We start from the raw sequence: 18,932 nt of genomic DNA, 5'->3' as shown, positions 1-18,932 counted from the left end.
GTAGCATGAGTGCCACAATTCACAGCGGTTTGACACTGACAGTCATTTTTTTTTTACCCTTTTATTCTCTCTCTCCCATCTAGATTTTCGCACCAATACCTACAAAATTGAAGAACAACCTTTTAACTTGTTGGTTATTCAAATTTGGTCTTTTTTTATTATAATTTTTTTTTATCTTAAATAGTCTATAAAATTGATGTGTCTTTTCAATTTCATCCCTATTACATTTTTTAATCTTTCAAATTTGATCATCATTCTTTTAATTGCTATTTTTTTTTTTGTTTTGAGGCATTCTTTAAATTGATTTTGTTTTTCTATCAAACTTAATCCATCTTTTTTTTTATTGTTAATTTTTTTTGCCATTGACAAGTTTTTATTTGGGATCATTTTTTTAAATTGGTTTTGTTTTGTGATTTCATCCTCCTTTGTTTTTTTTTCCTATCAATTTTAATTCATGTTCTTTTAATTGTTGATTTTTTTGCTTTGAAAAGTTCTTAAAATTTTATTTTTTTATTTGACTCATAAATTGTTTTTTGATTGGGTCCAGATCCAGGTTTTCATGGGTTGCAAGCTTTTTCAAATTTAACTAGGTTTAAGATATTTGTCCGGGTTCACTTAGTTTTTATATGTTTTTTTAATTTCACCCTCTATGATATTTTTAATTTTTAAAACTTTGTCCTTATTCTTTTAATTGATATTTATTTTATTTGGGATTATTTATTTTATTTTTTCATTAAATTGCATTAAATTTGGTCCTTATTATTCATTAATTTATTGTTTGATTTTTTTATGGATGTTTTTACTTTAAGTTTTTTGTTTTGGAATTAAAAGTATAATTGAATAAAAAATTAAAAGTACAATAAAAAGTAAACTTTAGGATGAAAAGTGCAAAATTTATATCAAATGACTTAGAGCAAGTCCAACCTAGGTGCTAAACGGAGAGAAAGAAAAAACAAACAATATTATGGCTTTTTCATGCACTAAGGAGAATCTAAACAAAATGTTTTTTTTAGCATTTCAATTATAAAAATACTATTCCTGCAAAAATACCAAAATATTTTGCAGTTTAATAGTATTTTTTTACTAGCTTTTTTCCCTTTAATTTCTTTTTTAAAATCTATGTTTTTTCGGTTTGTTTTCTATGAGATTATTCATGTCTCATGGTTTGACAAGTTCATCCGAGTTGACTCGAGTTATTTTTTTATTCTTTTTATATTTAATTCTTTTCTAATTTCATCATTTAATATTTGGTTGATTGAGAATTGTTCGAATTATTTCTAACCTTGCCAAATCAACCGAGTTATATTGAATTATAAAAATAATTGTATATCAAATATAATAAAATACAATTCGTTCTTCTAAATGACTTTTTACCATTGAAATGTATATAAACAAAAAAAAAAAACAATATTTGTAATATTCAAACGAATATATTACCAATTTAACTCTTCTAAATATCATTTCACTCCAAACATGCTCTTATAACCAATTCAAGTAGTTATGATTTCACACAAAATTTATAATTTTATGAATTTTTTCTTTTAAATATATTCTAAGAGTAAAAAATATATATTTTTGTGCAATTTGTAGATACATAAACAGATTCTAGTTAAAAATTTAAAAAGTTATTCTTCACACAATAATTCTCACAGGTGATTTTAAGCAATTAGGTGTGAGTTTGCCATAACTAAATAAAAATCTGCTTCTGACAGATTACGTGAATGACCTAGCATATATATTTATAGACTAAGAAGACAAGTCTAGGTCCAGGAGGAGGTCCAGTTGCGCCAGACCAAAATAATATCTTAAAAAAACTATAACTTTTGATTCAATCGTGTGATCGCATTCAAATTTTTATAGGAGTTTCTAGAGATCGTTTTTTCTTAAAGTAGTCATGAAATTATTATTTTGATTGTTGAATTTTTAAATTTCAAAAATCTCACACCAAGATTTTAATTTTGATAATTTTGTAATTTTACTTACAAACTGATGAATCAATTTAACAAACCATCAATCAATTAAACCTAAATTTAAATAAATATCACAATTTACAACCACAAAATTAATTAAAATTTTGTCACTATTCTCAACCCCGACATCTAAAAATTAGAGGTGATCATTTTTGGTTCGATTCGGTTTTTATCAAAAAAAGTAACTAAACCGAATTTTTTTTTTTTTAAAAAAAACCGAAAACGAACCGAAAACCGGGTCAAACCGACCGGTTTTGGTTTGGTTCGGTTTTTTAGGGAAAAAACCGGTTCAAATTGGTTTGGCTCGGTTTTTCCGGTTTTGGCTCGGTTTTTTTCCGGTTTTGGTTCGGTTCGGTTCAGTTTTTTCGATTTTCTGCTTATAAAACCGAACCGAACCGAACCGGCTGGTTTTTTCAAAATTATGATCGGTTTAATTGGTGTTTTTTTCGGTTATTTTTTTCTAGTTTTCTCGGTTTAATCGGTTTTTCAGTTTTTTTCTCACCCCTACTAAAAATATATTATTTCACCACAACGTTTGTTTTTTTTTTATCATTTCACAGCCCAATTTATCCCATTAATTTCCACCCAAAATTTTTTTAATGGCAGGCACTTTTTTTGACTTTCTCTTGACTCTGTAAAACCCTAAAAACACAAACTCTTTTCCGACACTCACTTCTCCATCAATGGCGACTGCTACAGATCTCTCTCAGTCACGCTTCATTTCCAAAACCCTAACTCACTCCCTAAATCAAAACCTATTTTCCAAAAAATCAATTTTGCCCTTTAAACTAACAAAAAAAAACTATCTCAAACCCCTTTCTCTCAAGGCAGTTATTTCCCAACAAAACCCCGCTACAACCACAGCACAGGAAACCACACAGTTTAAGCATTGTTTCACCAAATCCAAAGATGGGTTTCTCTGCTGTGAGAACCTTAAGGTTCAGGAGATTATGGAGAATGTTGAGAAGAGACCGTTTTATTTGTATAGTAAGCCACAGATTACTAGAAATGTTGAGGCTTATAAGGATGCCTTACAAGGACTGAATTCTATTATTGGTTATGCTATTAAGGCTAATAATAATTTGAAGATTTTGGAGCATTTGAGAGGGTTGGGTTGTGGTGCTGTTTTGGTAAGTGGTAACGAGCTTAGGTTGGCTCTTCGGGCCGGTTTCGATCCCACAAGGTATGTTTATGATGATTTAATCGTGCATCTGGGGAGAGACTGTGTCTTTTTATGTGTTTTGGGTTATTAGAAGACTAGGCCTTGTTTTCTCTCATGTATTTTAACTTAAACGTATAGCGTGTCTTCTTATGAGTATTTTTTTGTTGCTGGAAGGTTGAGTTGAGAGTTGTTTTTGCTTCTTTTTTGTTTTGTGTCAGTTTTGAAATTTTATCCGTGGCGTGCCAAATTTAAATGAGCTTGGTTTTGTGGTATTTAGTTTAGGATTTGCTCATTGTATTATAAAGGGCAAATTAGTGTTGTGTTTGTGGGAGTTTTTGTGTTGTCTGATGTGGTTTAAATGTGTGGATGAGCAGGTGTATTTTTAATGGAAATGGGAAGCTGCTGGACGATTTGGTTCTGGCTGCTCAAGAAGGTGTTTTTGTTAACGTGGATAGTGAATTTGATTTGGAAAATATTGTGGCAGCTGCTAGAATTGCTGGCAAGAAGGTTAATGTTCTACTCCGGATCAACCCAGATGTTGACCCTCAGGTATGTAATAGCTATCATGTGAGCAAGTGACTTGATGGTAAAGAAAAAGATACTAGAATGTTTGTTAATCTGGTCATATTATTTGAAATTGGCACCAGAAAAGTTATAGCTAGTTTGTTGACTCAGTTAATTCATGGCCTAGGTAAACTTAGTTAGAAATTTGAAATAGGAACTGGAGCCTCTGGATATTTTAATATATCTCTTCAACAAGTTCCATAATGAGTATAACAGCCTAATTGTTTGATGGAGAGAAGAACCTCTGGATATTTTTGAGTCAATAATATATATGTTTAGAAAGTCCTTGGCACTCCTTAGTTAGAGGAATCATAAGTTGCCTCATTCTATTTTCAGCCTTGAAATTTCATGAACAAGAACTTCAGCCACTTGAATTGATTAAGGCCACTGAAAAAGTTAGTTTAAAATTGTAGTTTTGATGGTCGGGATTCAGAATTGATGTTTGATCTTTTCTATTTAGGAATTGATATGATCAGCATTGATTTGTTTCAGTAAAGAAAGAAGTTCAACTTATGCTAAGTACTTTAGCTTTTCTAAAGTAATTCACATAGAACAAAGTCATATCTCTCTTCCTTCTGCTTTGGCACTCTGCATCATCAGAACAAGCAGTCATGGTCAACACCTTTTCCATCTGCTGCTGCTCCATAATGGAATCCCTTTAACGCCACACCTCAACACTTTCTCTTTTTAATGCCTAACTTACTGCCTTAACAACATGGCAAGTGCTATTTTTGTCCATGCATCAATACTGTTGGACAATTTATCTCTCTTCCCATCACCACCTCATCCAGCTCCATCATAATATATTTAATCCTTAACCCATGACAAGCAGGTTTTTTCATGCTGAAAAGTCAAGATGAGAAATTCTTGGACATTGTAGTTTGTGCTGATTAAGTTTCCAAAAGTATACGATAAAGATTTTTGTGGAGGTTACTGTGTTTGATTCATTTTTATAATCAAATGCTTTGTGCTTGTATTCTTTAGGTTCATCCTTATGTTGCTACAGGGAACAAGAACTCTAAATTTGGTATTAGAAATGAGAAGCTGCAATGGTTTCTGGATGCTGTAAAGGCACACCATGATGAGCTGAAGCTCGTGGGGGCCCATTGCCATCTAGGATCAACCATCACCAAGGTATCCCAACAGAAAACTCTTGCTTTTTTTTTCCTTTCTACTAATTATTGGCTATGATGATTGAAATATTCTTATCATTTCTTATTTTATTCAACTCTATTACCACCACTCTCCATTTTTCTGGGGCATATATACTTTCATGTATTTTCTTTCTCTATACATACACTGCTAGTAGTCATTGAACGCAAAGTTGAACCTCTCTTTGCTATGTCTTTTAGGTGGACATATTCAGGGATGCTGCAGTTCTCATGGTTAACTACATTGATGAAATCAGAGCTCAGGGCTTTGAAGTTGATTACTTAAACATTGGAGGTGGTTTGGGTATAGATTATTATCATTCTGGTGCAGTCCTTCCTACTCCAAGAGATCTCATTGACACTGTAATGATCATATATCGAAATCATGTTCAGTACACTCCAACACATGGAAATTTTTAATATTGACACTATTGGTTGTTGGTTTAGGTTCGTGAACTGGTTCTCTCACGAGATCTCAATCTCATCATTGAACCTGGGAGATCGCTCATTGCAAATACTTGCTGCTTGGTGAATAGGGTCACTGGGGTTAAAACTAATGGAACAAAAAATTTTGTTGTGATAGATGGCAGCATGGCTGAACTTATCCGTCCTAGTCTTTATGATGCTTATCAAGTAAGTATCAGAACATGATAAACCCTTTTCAATATTGAGTGTCATGTTTAACAGTAGAATAACCTATTTATTCTATGGTATTATGATGTCATTTTTTTAATACTGTCATCTGGAAGTGCTTTTTCATTTAGTGTGCTTTTACTCAATAGCAACACTTAGCAATCATAATGGTTTAGGCATCCCCTTTTGATCCAGTCTTACTGTCATATATTATATAATACAGTAACATCTTTGTTTGTGAAATGAGTGTGATTGTCGGGGCTACTGAATGATGCCCTTCAAAATGATTTGGGTGTCTGAAATATGCTTGACATTCTTTAGGGTTGGCAATGGTTGGCTATTTCTAGGAGGGCCCCTGCTTATTATACACGTAGCTATGGATCTATTGCTGTGGATAAACATAATATTTTATTAAAGTGAAGGAATTTGGCTTCCCTCAGACATGTATGTTGTTATATATATAGAAATTTTATCTCCCTGTTGACTACAATTTCAAGTTACTAGGGGTGCCTTCTTTTTTTCCACCTGATCATATATTCCTAAAAGCTGTTCTCTTTCTTGCTTGGAGTTGACTTGTTTTTTTGTTTGGTTTCAGCACATAGAGCTTGTTTCTCCTGCATCACCCAAGGCTGAAGTTTCAACTTTTGATGTGGTTGGTCCTGTCTGTGAGTCCGCAGATTTCCTGGGAAAGGATAGAGAACTTCCAACTCCAGCTAAGGTTTTTTGTTCCTCCTCTTTCTTTTGTTGTGGTTTGCAACAAGAATCTTCATTTTCTCATCAAGAGTTTTTCTGCAGGGAGCTGGTTTGGTTGTTCATGATGCAGGTGCTTACTGCATGAGCATGGCATCGACATACAATCTCAAGATGCGCCCTCCTGAGTACTGGGTATGAATTAACTTTTGATCTTACAACACCTTGTGTTATAAATTATGATTGAACGTTTGTCTCACCAACACATTGTTTGTTTGCTAATGCATTAATGATTTATGCTGTTTAAATGATATTTGGCTAGAAACATGGTTCTCAGAGCTTGAGTTTGTGTTTGTGTTTGTAGGTTGAAGATGGAACAGTGTCCAAAATTCGGCATGGGGAGACATTCGAAGACCATATTCGGTTCTTTGAGGGTCTTTGATTGCAGACAGTAACCACTTCTACTGAGGCAATGAAACCTGATTTTTGCTTGTATTGTGTTTTCTGCGTATCCCACCCTGCTGGTTATATCAATTCAGATATTCAATCAGCTGCTGGATTTATTCATTGCATCGATTCCCAGCCTTAAATACTCATCAAGAGTTATATATATATATATATCTGAATTAAAAACATTTTTAAAAAGTCACGTCTACACATTTTTAAACATTTAAACAGGCTTTCAAAAGAATTGAATCTAAGCTTGTGGGCTACGACGGTTTGTGCCAAGCTTTTCAAAGGGCGGTATTTGCATCCAATGCCCAATTGAAAATCAGAATCTACTAAACTAGACCTCTTTGCAAAGCACTTCTCAATCTGTGTTCCTATAAATGAATTTAGGCCGTATGTAAATGTAAAGGAACAAAGCAATACATCATCAGAATTCAATAAATTTCGCTCCGAAATCACCATGGTAACCTTTCTAATATCAACCAATACATTTTTATTTTTCAAGGAATATATATATATAGATGAAGAGTCCAGCCATCTATAATTATTGTGCAACCTATCTGCTTGTCAAATATATAAGGGTGTTTCACAGTGCAGTGTCGGTTGTTTTTTAAAGTGATTTTTATTTTAAAATACATTAAAAAAATATTTTTTTTATTTTAAAAAATTATTTTTGATATCAGCATATTAAAATGATTTGAAAAATATCAAAAAAATATATTAATTTAGAATATTTTTATCACTTTGATGATGTTACTTAAATCTTGAATCCAAAATTAAATGGAGGTGCACTATCTTTATTAGAAAGTGACCCTATGCTCTTTGTTACGATGCATCATAATAGAGATTTGATTGAGATAATAGATCACCATTGCATAGAGATTTGATTGAGATAATGACAACAAGTCTTTAATGATTAAAGGGAGAAAAATTAAAAATCAGGATGAAGGTTTGATTGGATCAAACCATGAATAGGAGACGACTTTTGTGATTACGGTAACAGTAGTTCTTTTTTAAAGTTTGTTTTATTTGAAAATATATTAAAATAATATATTTTGTATGTTTTAAAATTTAATTTTAATATGAACACATCAAAATAATTTAAAAATATATATAAAAAATATTTTTTAAAAAAATATTTAAAAATAAAAACACCATGTGAACGCATATGGTCGAAATATATGGGCATAAACTATCAACTATAATTGCTCCTGTCCTTTGGCTACCCTTTATCATTTCACTTTACAAACCAATTTCTATGCAGAATGCTCAATGTTGTGAGTGGCGGTTCCAATAGGAAAAGGCAGGACCCCCCTAATTGTAAAAGTTTATTGTTTGCCCCCCGTAATTGATATTATTTCATCAAAGTCCTTCTGAATATTATATATCTCATTAATGGCCCCGTTTAAATTTTTTGTTGTGTTTCTCTGCCTCAACCCACAGGCCGCCTTTTGCCGCCAAAAGGTTTCGTGTAGAAAATCCAAGCAAGTATCATCACTGGCCCGTATAAATGCTCCGAATCAGCTGATCTTGAAATGTAATGTCCAAATATTTAAAAGATAATAAAAGTTTCGGAGTGCCATTGCCATGACGGCCCCTCCCAACTCCCAAGGCCATGGGAAAGAAACTGTCACCAATAAGGTGACAGGTAGCTAATATTCTCACTCCTTTTCCTTCTTCAAGGCTAAGAAAGCTTGATGCTTGATCCATTTGAGTTGCTTGGATGCTCAATCCATCAATCAATTGAATAAAAATCTAACTTCTCCGCGTGAACGCGAAACTGTTTCCAGCACTCCCATTCTGTGGCCATTTTTCTTCCATTGCTTTTCACGATGGATAATGCAGCCAAATGGGAAAGAAAGAAAGAAAAGATGGACAGGAGAAAGCAATTTCCTAGTGGTCCTGGATCATCCGTGCATGATCTCGACATACCACTAAACAACCATCTATTCCAAACTAACTCTATACTCCGAGCAAGATAGTGTAAGTTGCAACAAGCATCTTCCTGCATCATGATCTTGACAATGCCATGGCCCTCCATTTGAGATCCATGAATCTTGTACCTTTATTGCTCAGGATAGTATTAGTCGGTAGTGGGGAAAGGAGGATTTTAAGGGGATGAAGGAGACGCCATATAGTTATTTTGTTAGATCTAGTATTTCATAGCATATAGAAATTGATTTTCATGTCGAATTATCAAGAACGCATAAATTGCATAAACCATAAAGCGGAAGCGTACCTGAATCCATATCCGGAAGTCGCTATCTAGAGTCGTACAGATGGCCTTCCAGATTAACACGTTCACCTTAGAGAGCCCTTTGATTCTCTCTTTTGCCTTAACCTTTTCTTCTCTCTGATAATGGGATGTCAGTATGAGAATAAATCAGAAAAATGTAATCTGGGGACCATGACCATATATATAGGCAACCAAGTGCCTTTTGGTATTCATGCCTTTTGGCATTCCCACCCTTTGGTATTCCTATTTTAACCCATCACTAAAATTAGGAATAACCCCTTAATCTCTACACATTAAAGGTCCACATCCTATTAGATACACCAAAACCCAATTGCCTAAAAATACTTAGCAGATCATTTTTAATTAGGCTTCACTTTATTTGACAGTCCACAAACATATAATTATTCTCATATAAGCCCAACGTTGGATTAATGATCCAACAATCTCCCACTTGGGCTATATGTATAACCTTATAATTATGTTTTGCAAAAATAACTAAATGAGCTCAATCTTTGCTGTCATTAACAAATGTATCTATAACCAATCCGGTCCAGTAATCATACCAACATAGGATCTAAGCGGTTTCCGTTACAATTATCGTAACTCAACCTATCAAAGGTCACGTATGCCAATACAATTAAATGACATGGATCATGATGTGGATATGTAGCATGGAAATTTCATGCAATATGATCTTAACATGCCTATTTCCAACTGGTCCACCCTTAAACCTTAGTGAGATCAAACCATACTAAAATCAGAGTGTAAATTAAACCAAAGACTTTATTTCTGCAGAAAATAACCTCATAAATATCCATAAATTGAAAAATTGTCTATATTATAAAAGCATCTGAAATTACAAACTCTCTTTAAAACTGAATACTATCAATTGCCAAAACACCCATACGAGCAGTATGCTCATGAAACATTTTGGGTGGCAATCCCTTAGTAAGCGGATCCGCAACCATGGAGTTTGTACCGATATGCTCTATAGACAACTGTCCACTCTGAACTCTTTCTTTAACAACTAGGAACTTGATGTCGATGTGCTTCGACTTCGACGAGCTCCTATTATTATTGGAATATAAAACTGCCGATTTATTGTCACAAAATAATTTTAGTGGTCTTTCAATATCATCCACTATACGCAGCCCCGTGACAAAATTCCGCAGCCATACCCCATGATTGGATGCCTCATAACATGCTATGAATTCAGCTGCCATCGTGGAAGAGGCTATAAGTGACTGTTTAGCACTCTTCCAGGAGACAGCACCTCCAGCTAGCATGTAAATATAGCCTGATGTAGATTTCATACTATCTTGGCATCCAGCAAAATCGGAGTCGCTATACCCAATGATCTCCAGATTAGCCAAACTCCGATATGTGAGCATGTAGTCTTTTGTTCTCTGTAAGTACCGTAAGACCCGTTTAGCTGCTTTCCAATGGTCTATTCCTGGATTGCTTAAATATCTGCCTAGTATCCCAGTAATGTACGCAATATCCGGACGCGTACAAACTTGAGCATACATTAGACTCCCTACTACTGAAGCATAAGGAATCTTCTGTATTTCCCTTTTCTCAAAATCATTCTTAGGGCACTGATTGAGACTAAATTTGTCTCCCTTAGCCACAGGGGTATCTCCTGGTTTACAGTCTTGCATGCCATATCTTTTAAGAACCTTTTCGATATAGCTCTTTTGTGATAATCCAAGAATACCTCGAGAGCGATCTCGATGTATCTGAATACCTAATACAAAAGAGGCTTCACCAAGATCTTTCATCTCAAAATTCTTAGCTAGAAATTTCTTGGTTTCGTGCAATAAGCCCATATCGCTGCTGGCAAGCAAGATGTCATCGACATACAAAACCAGGAAAATATATTTACTCCCACAGAACTTATGGTATATACAATCATCAACCAAATTCATCTCAAAACCAAACGAGATGATCACTTGATGAAACTTGAAATACCATTGTCGAGATGCTTGTTTGAGTCCATAGATGGATTTCTTAAGTTTGCAAACCATATTCTTTGGGTCTCCAGACACAAAGTTTTCTGGTTGCAACATATAGATCGTCTCATCAATGTTACCATTGAGAAACGCCGTCTTTACATCCATCTGATGTAACTCAAGATTGAAATGTGCCACCAATGCCATTATAATTCTGAAAGAGTCTTTCGAAGATACCGGAGAGAAAGTCTCTTTATAATCGATACCTTCTTTCTGTGTAAAGCCCTTTGCAACAAGACGTGCCTTGTACTTCTCCACATCACCTTTCGAATCCCTTTTGGTCTTAAATATCCATTTGCAACCAATGGGTTTCACACCTTCAGGTAATGGGACAAGATCCCACACGTTGTTGTCTTTCATTGACTTAATCTCCTCATTCATAGCATAAATCCACTTTTGAGAGTTAGAACTTTCAATGGCTTGATGGAAGCTGATAGGATCATCTTCCATCACACCAATATCTATCTCATGTTCTTGGAGAAATACAATATAATCATCTGATATTGCACTTCTCTTCTCTCTAGTGGATCTTCTTAATGGCATAGATTCTAGAGGTGCTCGAGGTTGTTCTTCTGGAACAATTTCTTGAATAGGAGGTGCTTCGACATTGTCTTGATTTGTTGTGTTTTCAACATGGTCAAAAATAGAATCTTGACCAATGCTAATAACACCTGTGGGAATATCAATATATTCCTCTTCAAAGACAAAGTCTTTATCTTTATCACCACCCGCAAACTTGACATCCTCAAAGAATCGGGCATTTCCCGTCTCGAAAATTGACCTAGTTGTGGGATCATAAAATTTATACCCCCTGGATCTTTCCGAGTATCCAATAAAATAGCAACTTATCGTCCTAGAGTCCAGTTTCTTTTCATTAGGCCTATAAGGCCTTGCCTTAGCTGGACATCCCCAAACATGTAAGTGTTTTAGACTAGGTTTCTTACCTGTCCAAAGTTCATAAGGGGTTTTGGTAGTGGCTTTAGTGGGTACTCGATTAAGGATATATGCAGCAGTCTTAAGTGCTTCTCCCCAGAGTGATTCTGGTAAGGTAGAATGACTAATCATACTCCTTACCATGTCCTTAAGCGTTCTGTTTCGTCTTTCAGCAACACCATTCATAGTGGGCGAACCCGGCATAGTGTACTGTGGGACGATACCGCATTCATCTAGGAATTTAGCAAATGGTCCTGGACGTTGTTCTCCTGAACCGTCATATCTACCATAGTACTCACCACCACGGTCAGATCTGACGCTTTTAATCTTTTTACTGAGTTGATTTTCAACTTCAGCTTTATAACTTCTGAACACATCCAGTGACTGTGATTTTTCACTTATGAGATATACATAGCCATATCTGGAAAAATCATCTATGAATGTTATGAAATATTATTGACCATTCCAAGCGACCGTAGGAAATGGCCCACAAATATCCGTATGTATTAGTTCTAAGATGTCCATAGTCTTGTTGGCTACAAATCTCCTTGTATTGGTTTGTTTACCCTTAATACAATTAACACAAATGTCAAAATTTGTAAAATCTAAGGGATCGAGAATTTCATCTGACACAAGTCTCTCTATTCTCTTTTTAGAGATATGACCTAATCGTTTGTGCCATAATACACCTGAATTCTCAGTAGTTAATTTTCTCTTGGTACCTCGTGTACTTAATTGCAGGGATTCATTAAATGAAGCAATTGTATCAATCAAATAAAGATTATCATAACCAGATAAAGAACCGGAACCAGATAATTTGGAATCATAAAACAAACTAAATTTTCCATTTCCGAATGAACAAGAATAACCAGATTTGTCCAAAGCAGAAATAGAAATCAAATTCCGTCTAAAAGACGGTACAATAAAAGTTTCGTTAAGATCCAAATAAAGTACGGTCTTTAACAATAATCTAAATTTTCCAATTGCCTCAACTTCAACCGTCTTGCCATCGCCCACATAAATGTATCTTTCAACATTATTTGGCTTTCGGCAACTCAGGCAACCCTGCATAGACACACTGATGTGAGTTGTTGCACCAGAATCTAACCACCACGTGTGTCTAGGTACCGAAGTTAAATTAACTTCAGAACAAACCAAAGCAAGAAGCATACCTTTCTTAGCACGCCAAGCGTGATAGTTGGTGCATTGCTTCTTTTTATGCCCTTCAGCACCACAAAAGAAACAACTACTACCAACGGAATCATGTGATTTCGTTAATTGTTTCTTTTGAGGTGTTGTACCTGCAGCATCCTTAAAGTTCTTTCTTTTCCTTCCCTTGTCTTTAAAGGCAGTGGCTAAGTGAGCACTCTCTGTCCTATCTTGCTTAAGCCTTTCCTCTTCCTGAACACAGTGTGAGATGAGCTCATTCAGAGACCAAGTCTCTTTCTGACAATTGTAGCTCACCTTAAACTGGTTAAATTGTGTAGGAAGGGATATTAAAACCAGATGCACTAGCAAGTCCTCAGAGAGTTCAAGCTTAAGTGCTTTGAGCTTGGAAGCAAGATGAGACATCTCTAAAATGTACTCCCTTACATTGCCTTTGCCTTTATACTTCATTGAAATAAGACTTGTCAAGAGCGTACCGATTTCAGCCTTTTCATTCTTGACAAATCTCTTTTCAATATTGGCAAGGAATTCCTTAGCTGTAGTGATTTGATCAGACATTGTGCCCCTAAATGCTTCTGGAATGGCTCTCTTCATGATCATCATACACATGCGATTTGATTTCTCCCACCTTTCCATATCCCTCTTTTCATCAGAGGTACTCTCATCCTTAAAAGGCGGGGGAGAATCAGTCCTTAACGCAAGGTCGAGATCCATAACTCCAAGAACAATCAAAAGATTGTCTTTACAAGATTTGAAGTTAGAGCCATTAAGCATTGGAATTGAGTTGATACTGGCAGTTATATTAGCAGGATTAATCGCTGAAAAGAGAACAACAACAATTGAAACAAGCTCACAAACAAAACTCATCTTAAGAGCAAAAATTAATTCAAATAAAGGTAAAACCCATCTTAAGATATCGGGCACTTCATTAATATTTTATCTTTGGATAAAAGATTAATTTGTAAGTGATATCTTAATGTAGTAATCAAACATTAATAATAAGAACATGTCGAAAAATAAATTGGCCTTTGGGTCAATTAATTAGTCACATGTAAAACCAAATAATCATCACATGTTGATTACTACATGTGCGCATGCATTTACTTTAAATATTGACCTTCCTTTGGGCCGATCAATAAGAACATAAATCGCATACACATAACTCTTTATATTTCAAAATAAAATTAATCTCCACAAAAGAGGTCACTTTGGTGACATATTGTTTTAATTAACTTATTGCAAAATATATATCAACATACCAATATTTGAAAAATAAATTTGCACCGGTTTTTTTTTTATTTAACCAGCGCTGGCAATGGCCAGCACTGGTCGGTGAATTCCTTCACCAGCCTTTACTGGCAGCCTTCGGGCTGCCAGTTATTTCCCTTTCACCAGCCTTCACCAGCGCTGGCCTTCAAATCTTGTCTTCACTGGCAGCCTACGGGCTGCCAGTTTTATTCATGCAACCAGCGCTCCAGCGCTGGCTTGCAAAGCCAGCGCTGGTTATATATATATTTCACCTTCACTGGCAGCCTACGGGCTGCCAGTTTCATCACCAGCGCTGGCTTGCAAAGCCAGCGTTGGTTCCCCTTTGCTGGCAGCCTACGGGCTGCCAGTATCATCATATATATATATATAAACAAATATTTCAAATACACAGTCTATTTCTTCAACGTAAATCCAGTGCTATTTATTTTAGATTTCTAATTGATTTCCCAATAACTCAACATGAAATGGCTCTGATACCACTTGTTAGATCTAGTATTTCATAGCATATAGAAATTGATTTTCATGTCGAATTATCAAGAACGCATAAATTGCATAAACCATAAAGCGGAAGCGTACCTGAATCCATATCCGGAAGTCGCTATCTAGAGTCGTACAGATGGCCTTCCAGATTAACACGTTCACCTTAGAGAGCCCTTTGATTCTCTCTTTTGCCTTAACCTTTTCTTCTCTCTGATAATGGGATGTCAGTATGAGAATAAATCAGAAAAATGTAATCTGGGGACCATGACCATATATATAGGCAACCAAGTGCCTTTTGGTATTCATGCCTTTTGGCATTCCCACCCTTTGGTATTCCTATTTTAACCCATCACTAAAATTAGGAATAACCCCTTAATCTCTACACATTAAAGGTCCACATCCTATTAGATACACCAAAACCCAATTGCCTAAAAATACTTAGCAGATCATTTTTAATTAGGCTTCACTTTATTTGACAGTCCACAAACATATAATTATTCTCATATAAGCCCAACGTTGGATTAATGATCCAACATATTTGGTTTACGGTCACTTGGAAACCCGGGTGTACTGGTATTGTCGGAGATTTGAGGGTAAGAGACTGATTGTTATTAAAAAAGATATTAGCACCCTTAACACATTCTATTTGAGATAATATGCTTTGTGGTTTGATGTGGTTTAAGGTTTTGATGGTTTTTTGGTCGGTGGTTTATCTATAATTTGAGATTTACTCGAATGAATAAATCTGGTGTTTAAGAATTTATTTGGGTATAAGAATTTATTATGGACTTGTGTACCCAAATAAATTCTTAGGAAAAGGCTCTTCGTAATTTGTGTATTACAGTGAAAAATACTCTCAATTAAAATTAATGAATATTTAGAATAACTCTGAGAATTTTCGAGTTAACTCCAATATTTCAAATATCAGCCTCACTTGTAGGTCGAACGTTCTATACCAGGATTTTTAACCATTAATTCTCATGAATTAAAATAATATGTTTTTTTTTTTGAAATATTGGCCAAATTCTCATGGATTTAATAAATTGATTATTAAATCCTAAAATACATGCCAAAACACACATATATATTTTTGTTTTTGTTTGAAAATACTAAACAATATGATTTTTTTATATATATTTTTGAGAGATTTAGCCATATGCAAACATACAAAAACATCTTTGTTGGGTTGGCCTGACCGAGTCAACCCAGAAACAAATTGAAGGAAAGAAAATAGGGACAAAACATATCAAAATAGGTGAAAAACATAAAAACTCAAAAAAATTTAGATAGAAATGGATCAAAACATAAAAAAACAAAATAAATTAGATGAATGTTCTTCATCTTCCCTCAAAACATGGTTCTTAATCTAGAGCGGATTTCGAACAAAAAAGGGCATGTTTCTGTTTATAAACCTCCATAAATTAAGAATCAAGGGTTCAAAACTCTTGATGATTGGTAAAATCACATGATTTTACCCCAAAAAAGGGTTTTGATTTGAAATCGAAACCCTAGAATTAAACCGGTTAAAACCTGTTGTTGATGCTAGAAACTCACAAATTACTTATAAAAAACGATGGGCGGACCTATCTAAAACAAAAATTAAACCAAAAGAGGTTTGAGACTAGCATTTAAGACAAGATTCAACGGATGAATCTGCCTTAAAATGCAGAAAATCTACCCAGAAAGCTAGTAAACAAGAATGCACCTAGAAAGTCCATTTTTGGGCTCTAAAGTGAGCCCTTCCTATCCCTACAAACCAAACTATTAATAAGGAACATGGTTATGGCTAAAGAAACAACAAAAACAACACAAAAACTAAAAAATTTATTGATTCCAAACCTAAATAACTATCAACTCAAAACAACAAATAGATTTTGACAAAAAAAAAAAGCTTCAAAATCTGACCATTTTCACTTCAAATGGCCATGTTAGTTGCTTAGAAGCAGGGGTTATCCTTTCATTAACAAAAAGTGCCCTTGCCTCTTTGTTGCCACCCTGAGCAAACTTAAAATCTATGTTTAATGTAAGGAAACGACAGAAAAGCAATAAAAAACATGTAATGGCAATCAAAAATTCATATTGAAAACAAAAGAAAGTTCCAGCATGCATTATGAACTCCACTTTCAAGGTAAGAAAATGTATACCTTCTTGGTTTTGAAAATCTGAATCTGGATTGGTACTTGGTATTGCCTCCATTTCTTCTTGTTTTCAAACCTCCCTAGACTAGAGTTGAAGCCTTGGAAACTTTCTAGGAGAACCCTTACCCTTTAGCTTAAGTTTCTTTTCTCTTTTCTCTTCTTTTTTTTTCCTTTGCTTTTCTCTGTTTTCTCCCTAGTTTTCTATTTTGTTTTTCCTCTCATGTGGTGTTCTTCAACCTCCTATTTTATAAGCAGGTTTAGGTCTTCTATATGGGTTGTCTAGGGTTCCAAACAACTAAAACCTAGCTGGTTTTGCCATAGGGGTGCTGGTTTTACGTGTAGGTGGTTTTAAAGGGTTATTGGGGATTAAGGTGAGCGTTGCATGCCCTTGGATTCTAAGAGAAAGGTTTAAACCCTTAATATGATCATTCTGGAGGTTTTTAAATGGAAACCAACTAAAAAGCTGGGCATACTTCTGCAACTGAATATTCCTGTCAAAGTTAACTAGGTTGGCCACTTTCAAGACTTCGTCGGAGCATCTTCGATATCAACATAACATGAGGCTACTTGGACTTGGTAAATGGAGTGCATGCCTTTCGATCGGACAATAGTATTAGGATAACTGAAATACATTGATTATTCATTTAAGAAAAAAGATGGCTAATGATAATGATGAATATTGTTGTCAGCATGGATTAATTACCAAGTAAGTGTAATTAATGATATCATTAGTATTGATATCGGCATAAATTGATTAGTCACTTGAGAAAAAAAAAGGTTATTAATGATAACGATAAATATCTCGGCATGGATTAATTATCAAGTAAGGGTACTTAATAATATCATGAGTATTGATATCGACATAAATTAATTAGTCACTTGAGAAAAAGTGACTAATGATAACGATAAATATTGTTGTCGGCATGGATTAATTACCAGGTAGGGTAATTAATGATACCATGGTATTGATATAAATTGAGTTGTCATTTGAGGGATGAGGAATTTTGATAATTATAAATATACTTGTTGGCATGAATAAATTATAAATTCAAATTATCAATGGTATTAGGAATATTTTATTTCGATAATCAAAGGATAATAAAAGAGGTTTTGTTGTGTTACAATAACAAGTGAAACATTGATGGATCCCGAGTCTAAGATTATTTTGTAACAAAAAAAAACACAATTATGATAGTAAATATTTTCTAATGCAGATATTGTGTCTTACACACACACATATGTTCTGTGTTATAGGTTCTTCCCAAACTCGTCCATAATAAAGTGGATTGTGTTCGTGACTTTTTTTGCTATAGTTCAGTGAGAAATATAACTTTATTTTGGATTAATGTATTGGAATTTAGGACTGAATAACTTAATGATAATGTAGAATGTTGAACTTCCGAGAGTAACTTTCTAGTTTATATGTGATGACATATAATTTTATTAGTTAATACTTTTTAATTGGTTGAAATGTGATGTTTTAATATTTTCTTTTAATTTTATAGATATAATTGTTTAATAGCAATAGAATATAACTATTTTATGTTATGTAATTGGTATAAATAGTATGTGTAAATGAATATAGTTTAATTGAGTTTGTGATGATTATTGACAAAATAACCATGATAATTGGATCGTGTGATAAAAGATGGTTGATAGAAAAATGGATGATGTTGATAATTTAGTAGATGTTGTAGATTTTTTTTTTAAAAAAAATCATGGCAACTTTATTATTATTATGTGTATGTTGAATTACGGGAATGAAAAATTGAGATTGTTATAGTTGGGTCCTTCACGTAATTATTGTTTTATTTAATTAAAACTCATGAAAAAGTTTATTTTTTTTTATAAGATACACCAATTCAATATAAATTATTTAAAACCTAATTAAAGAAAAATTAGGGTGTATTTAGAAACGCGGTGTAAATCGCGTTTCCTCATATTTTGATTTTTTTTGTTTAAAATGATTTTTTTTTATATTTTCAGATCGTTTTGATATGTTGATATCAAAAATAATTTTTAAAAAATAAAAAAAATTATTTTAATATATTTCTAAATAAAATATTCTACTATTATC

At 34.0% G+C, this 18,932-nt stretch overlaps 1 protein-coding gene across 2 annotated transcripts; it reads left to right on the top strand.

Annotated features, from left to right (window-relative positions):
* The first annotated feature begins 2,565 nt into the window (after nt 1–2,565).
* LOC7470003 (diaminopimelate decarboxylase 2, chloroplastic) lies at nt 2,566–6,737 on the top strand. 2 transcript variants are annotated; one of them, XM_002306083.4, is made up of 8 exons: nt 2,569–3,153; nt 3,507–3,681; nt 4,681–4,830; nt 5,049–5,210; nt 5,295–5,480; nt 6,076–6,198; nt 6,276–6,365; nt 6,535–6,737. In XM_002306083.4, exons 1-8 carry the CDS (start codon nt 2,654–2,656, stop codon nt 6,610–6,612), a joined length of 1,464 nt encoding a protein of 487 aa, XP_002306119.2. In that variant the 5' UTR covers nt 2,569–2,653; the 3' UTR covers nt 6,613–6,737. The 2 variants fall into 2 exon arrangements, with proteins under 2 accessions (XP_052308074.1, XP_002306119.2); XM_052452114.1 differs by lacking the exon at nt 5,295–5,480 and having other exon boundaries at nt 2,566–3,153.
* Nucleotides 6,738–18,932: the final 12,195 nt, after the last annotated feature.

This window comes from Populus trichocarpa, chromosome 4 (genome assembly GCF_000002775.5).
Source record: "Populus trichocarpa isolate Nisqually-1 chromosome 4, P.trichocarpa_v4.1, whole genome shotgun sequence".
In the NCBI taxonomy this organism is placed as follows: Eukaryota; Viridiplantae; Streptophyta; class Magnoliopsida; order Malpighiales; family Salicaceae; genus Populus; species Populus trichocarpa.
Note: the sequence above shows the minus strand (reverse complement) of the source record. Positions and strands in the feature narration are given on the sequence as shown.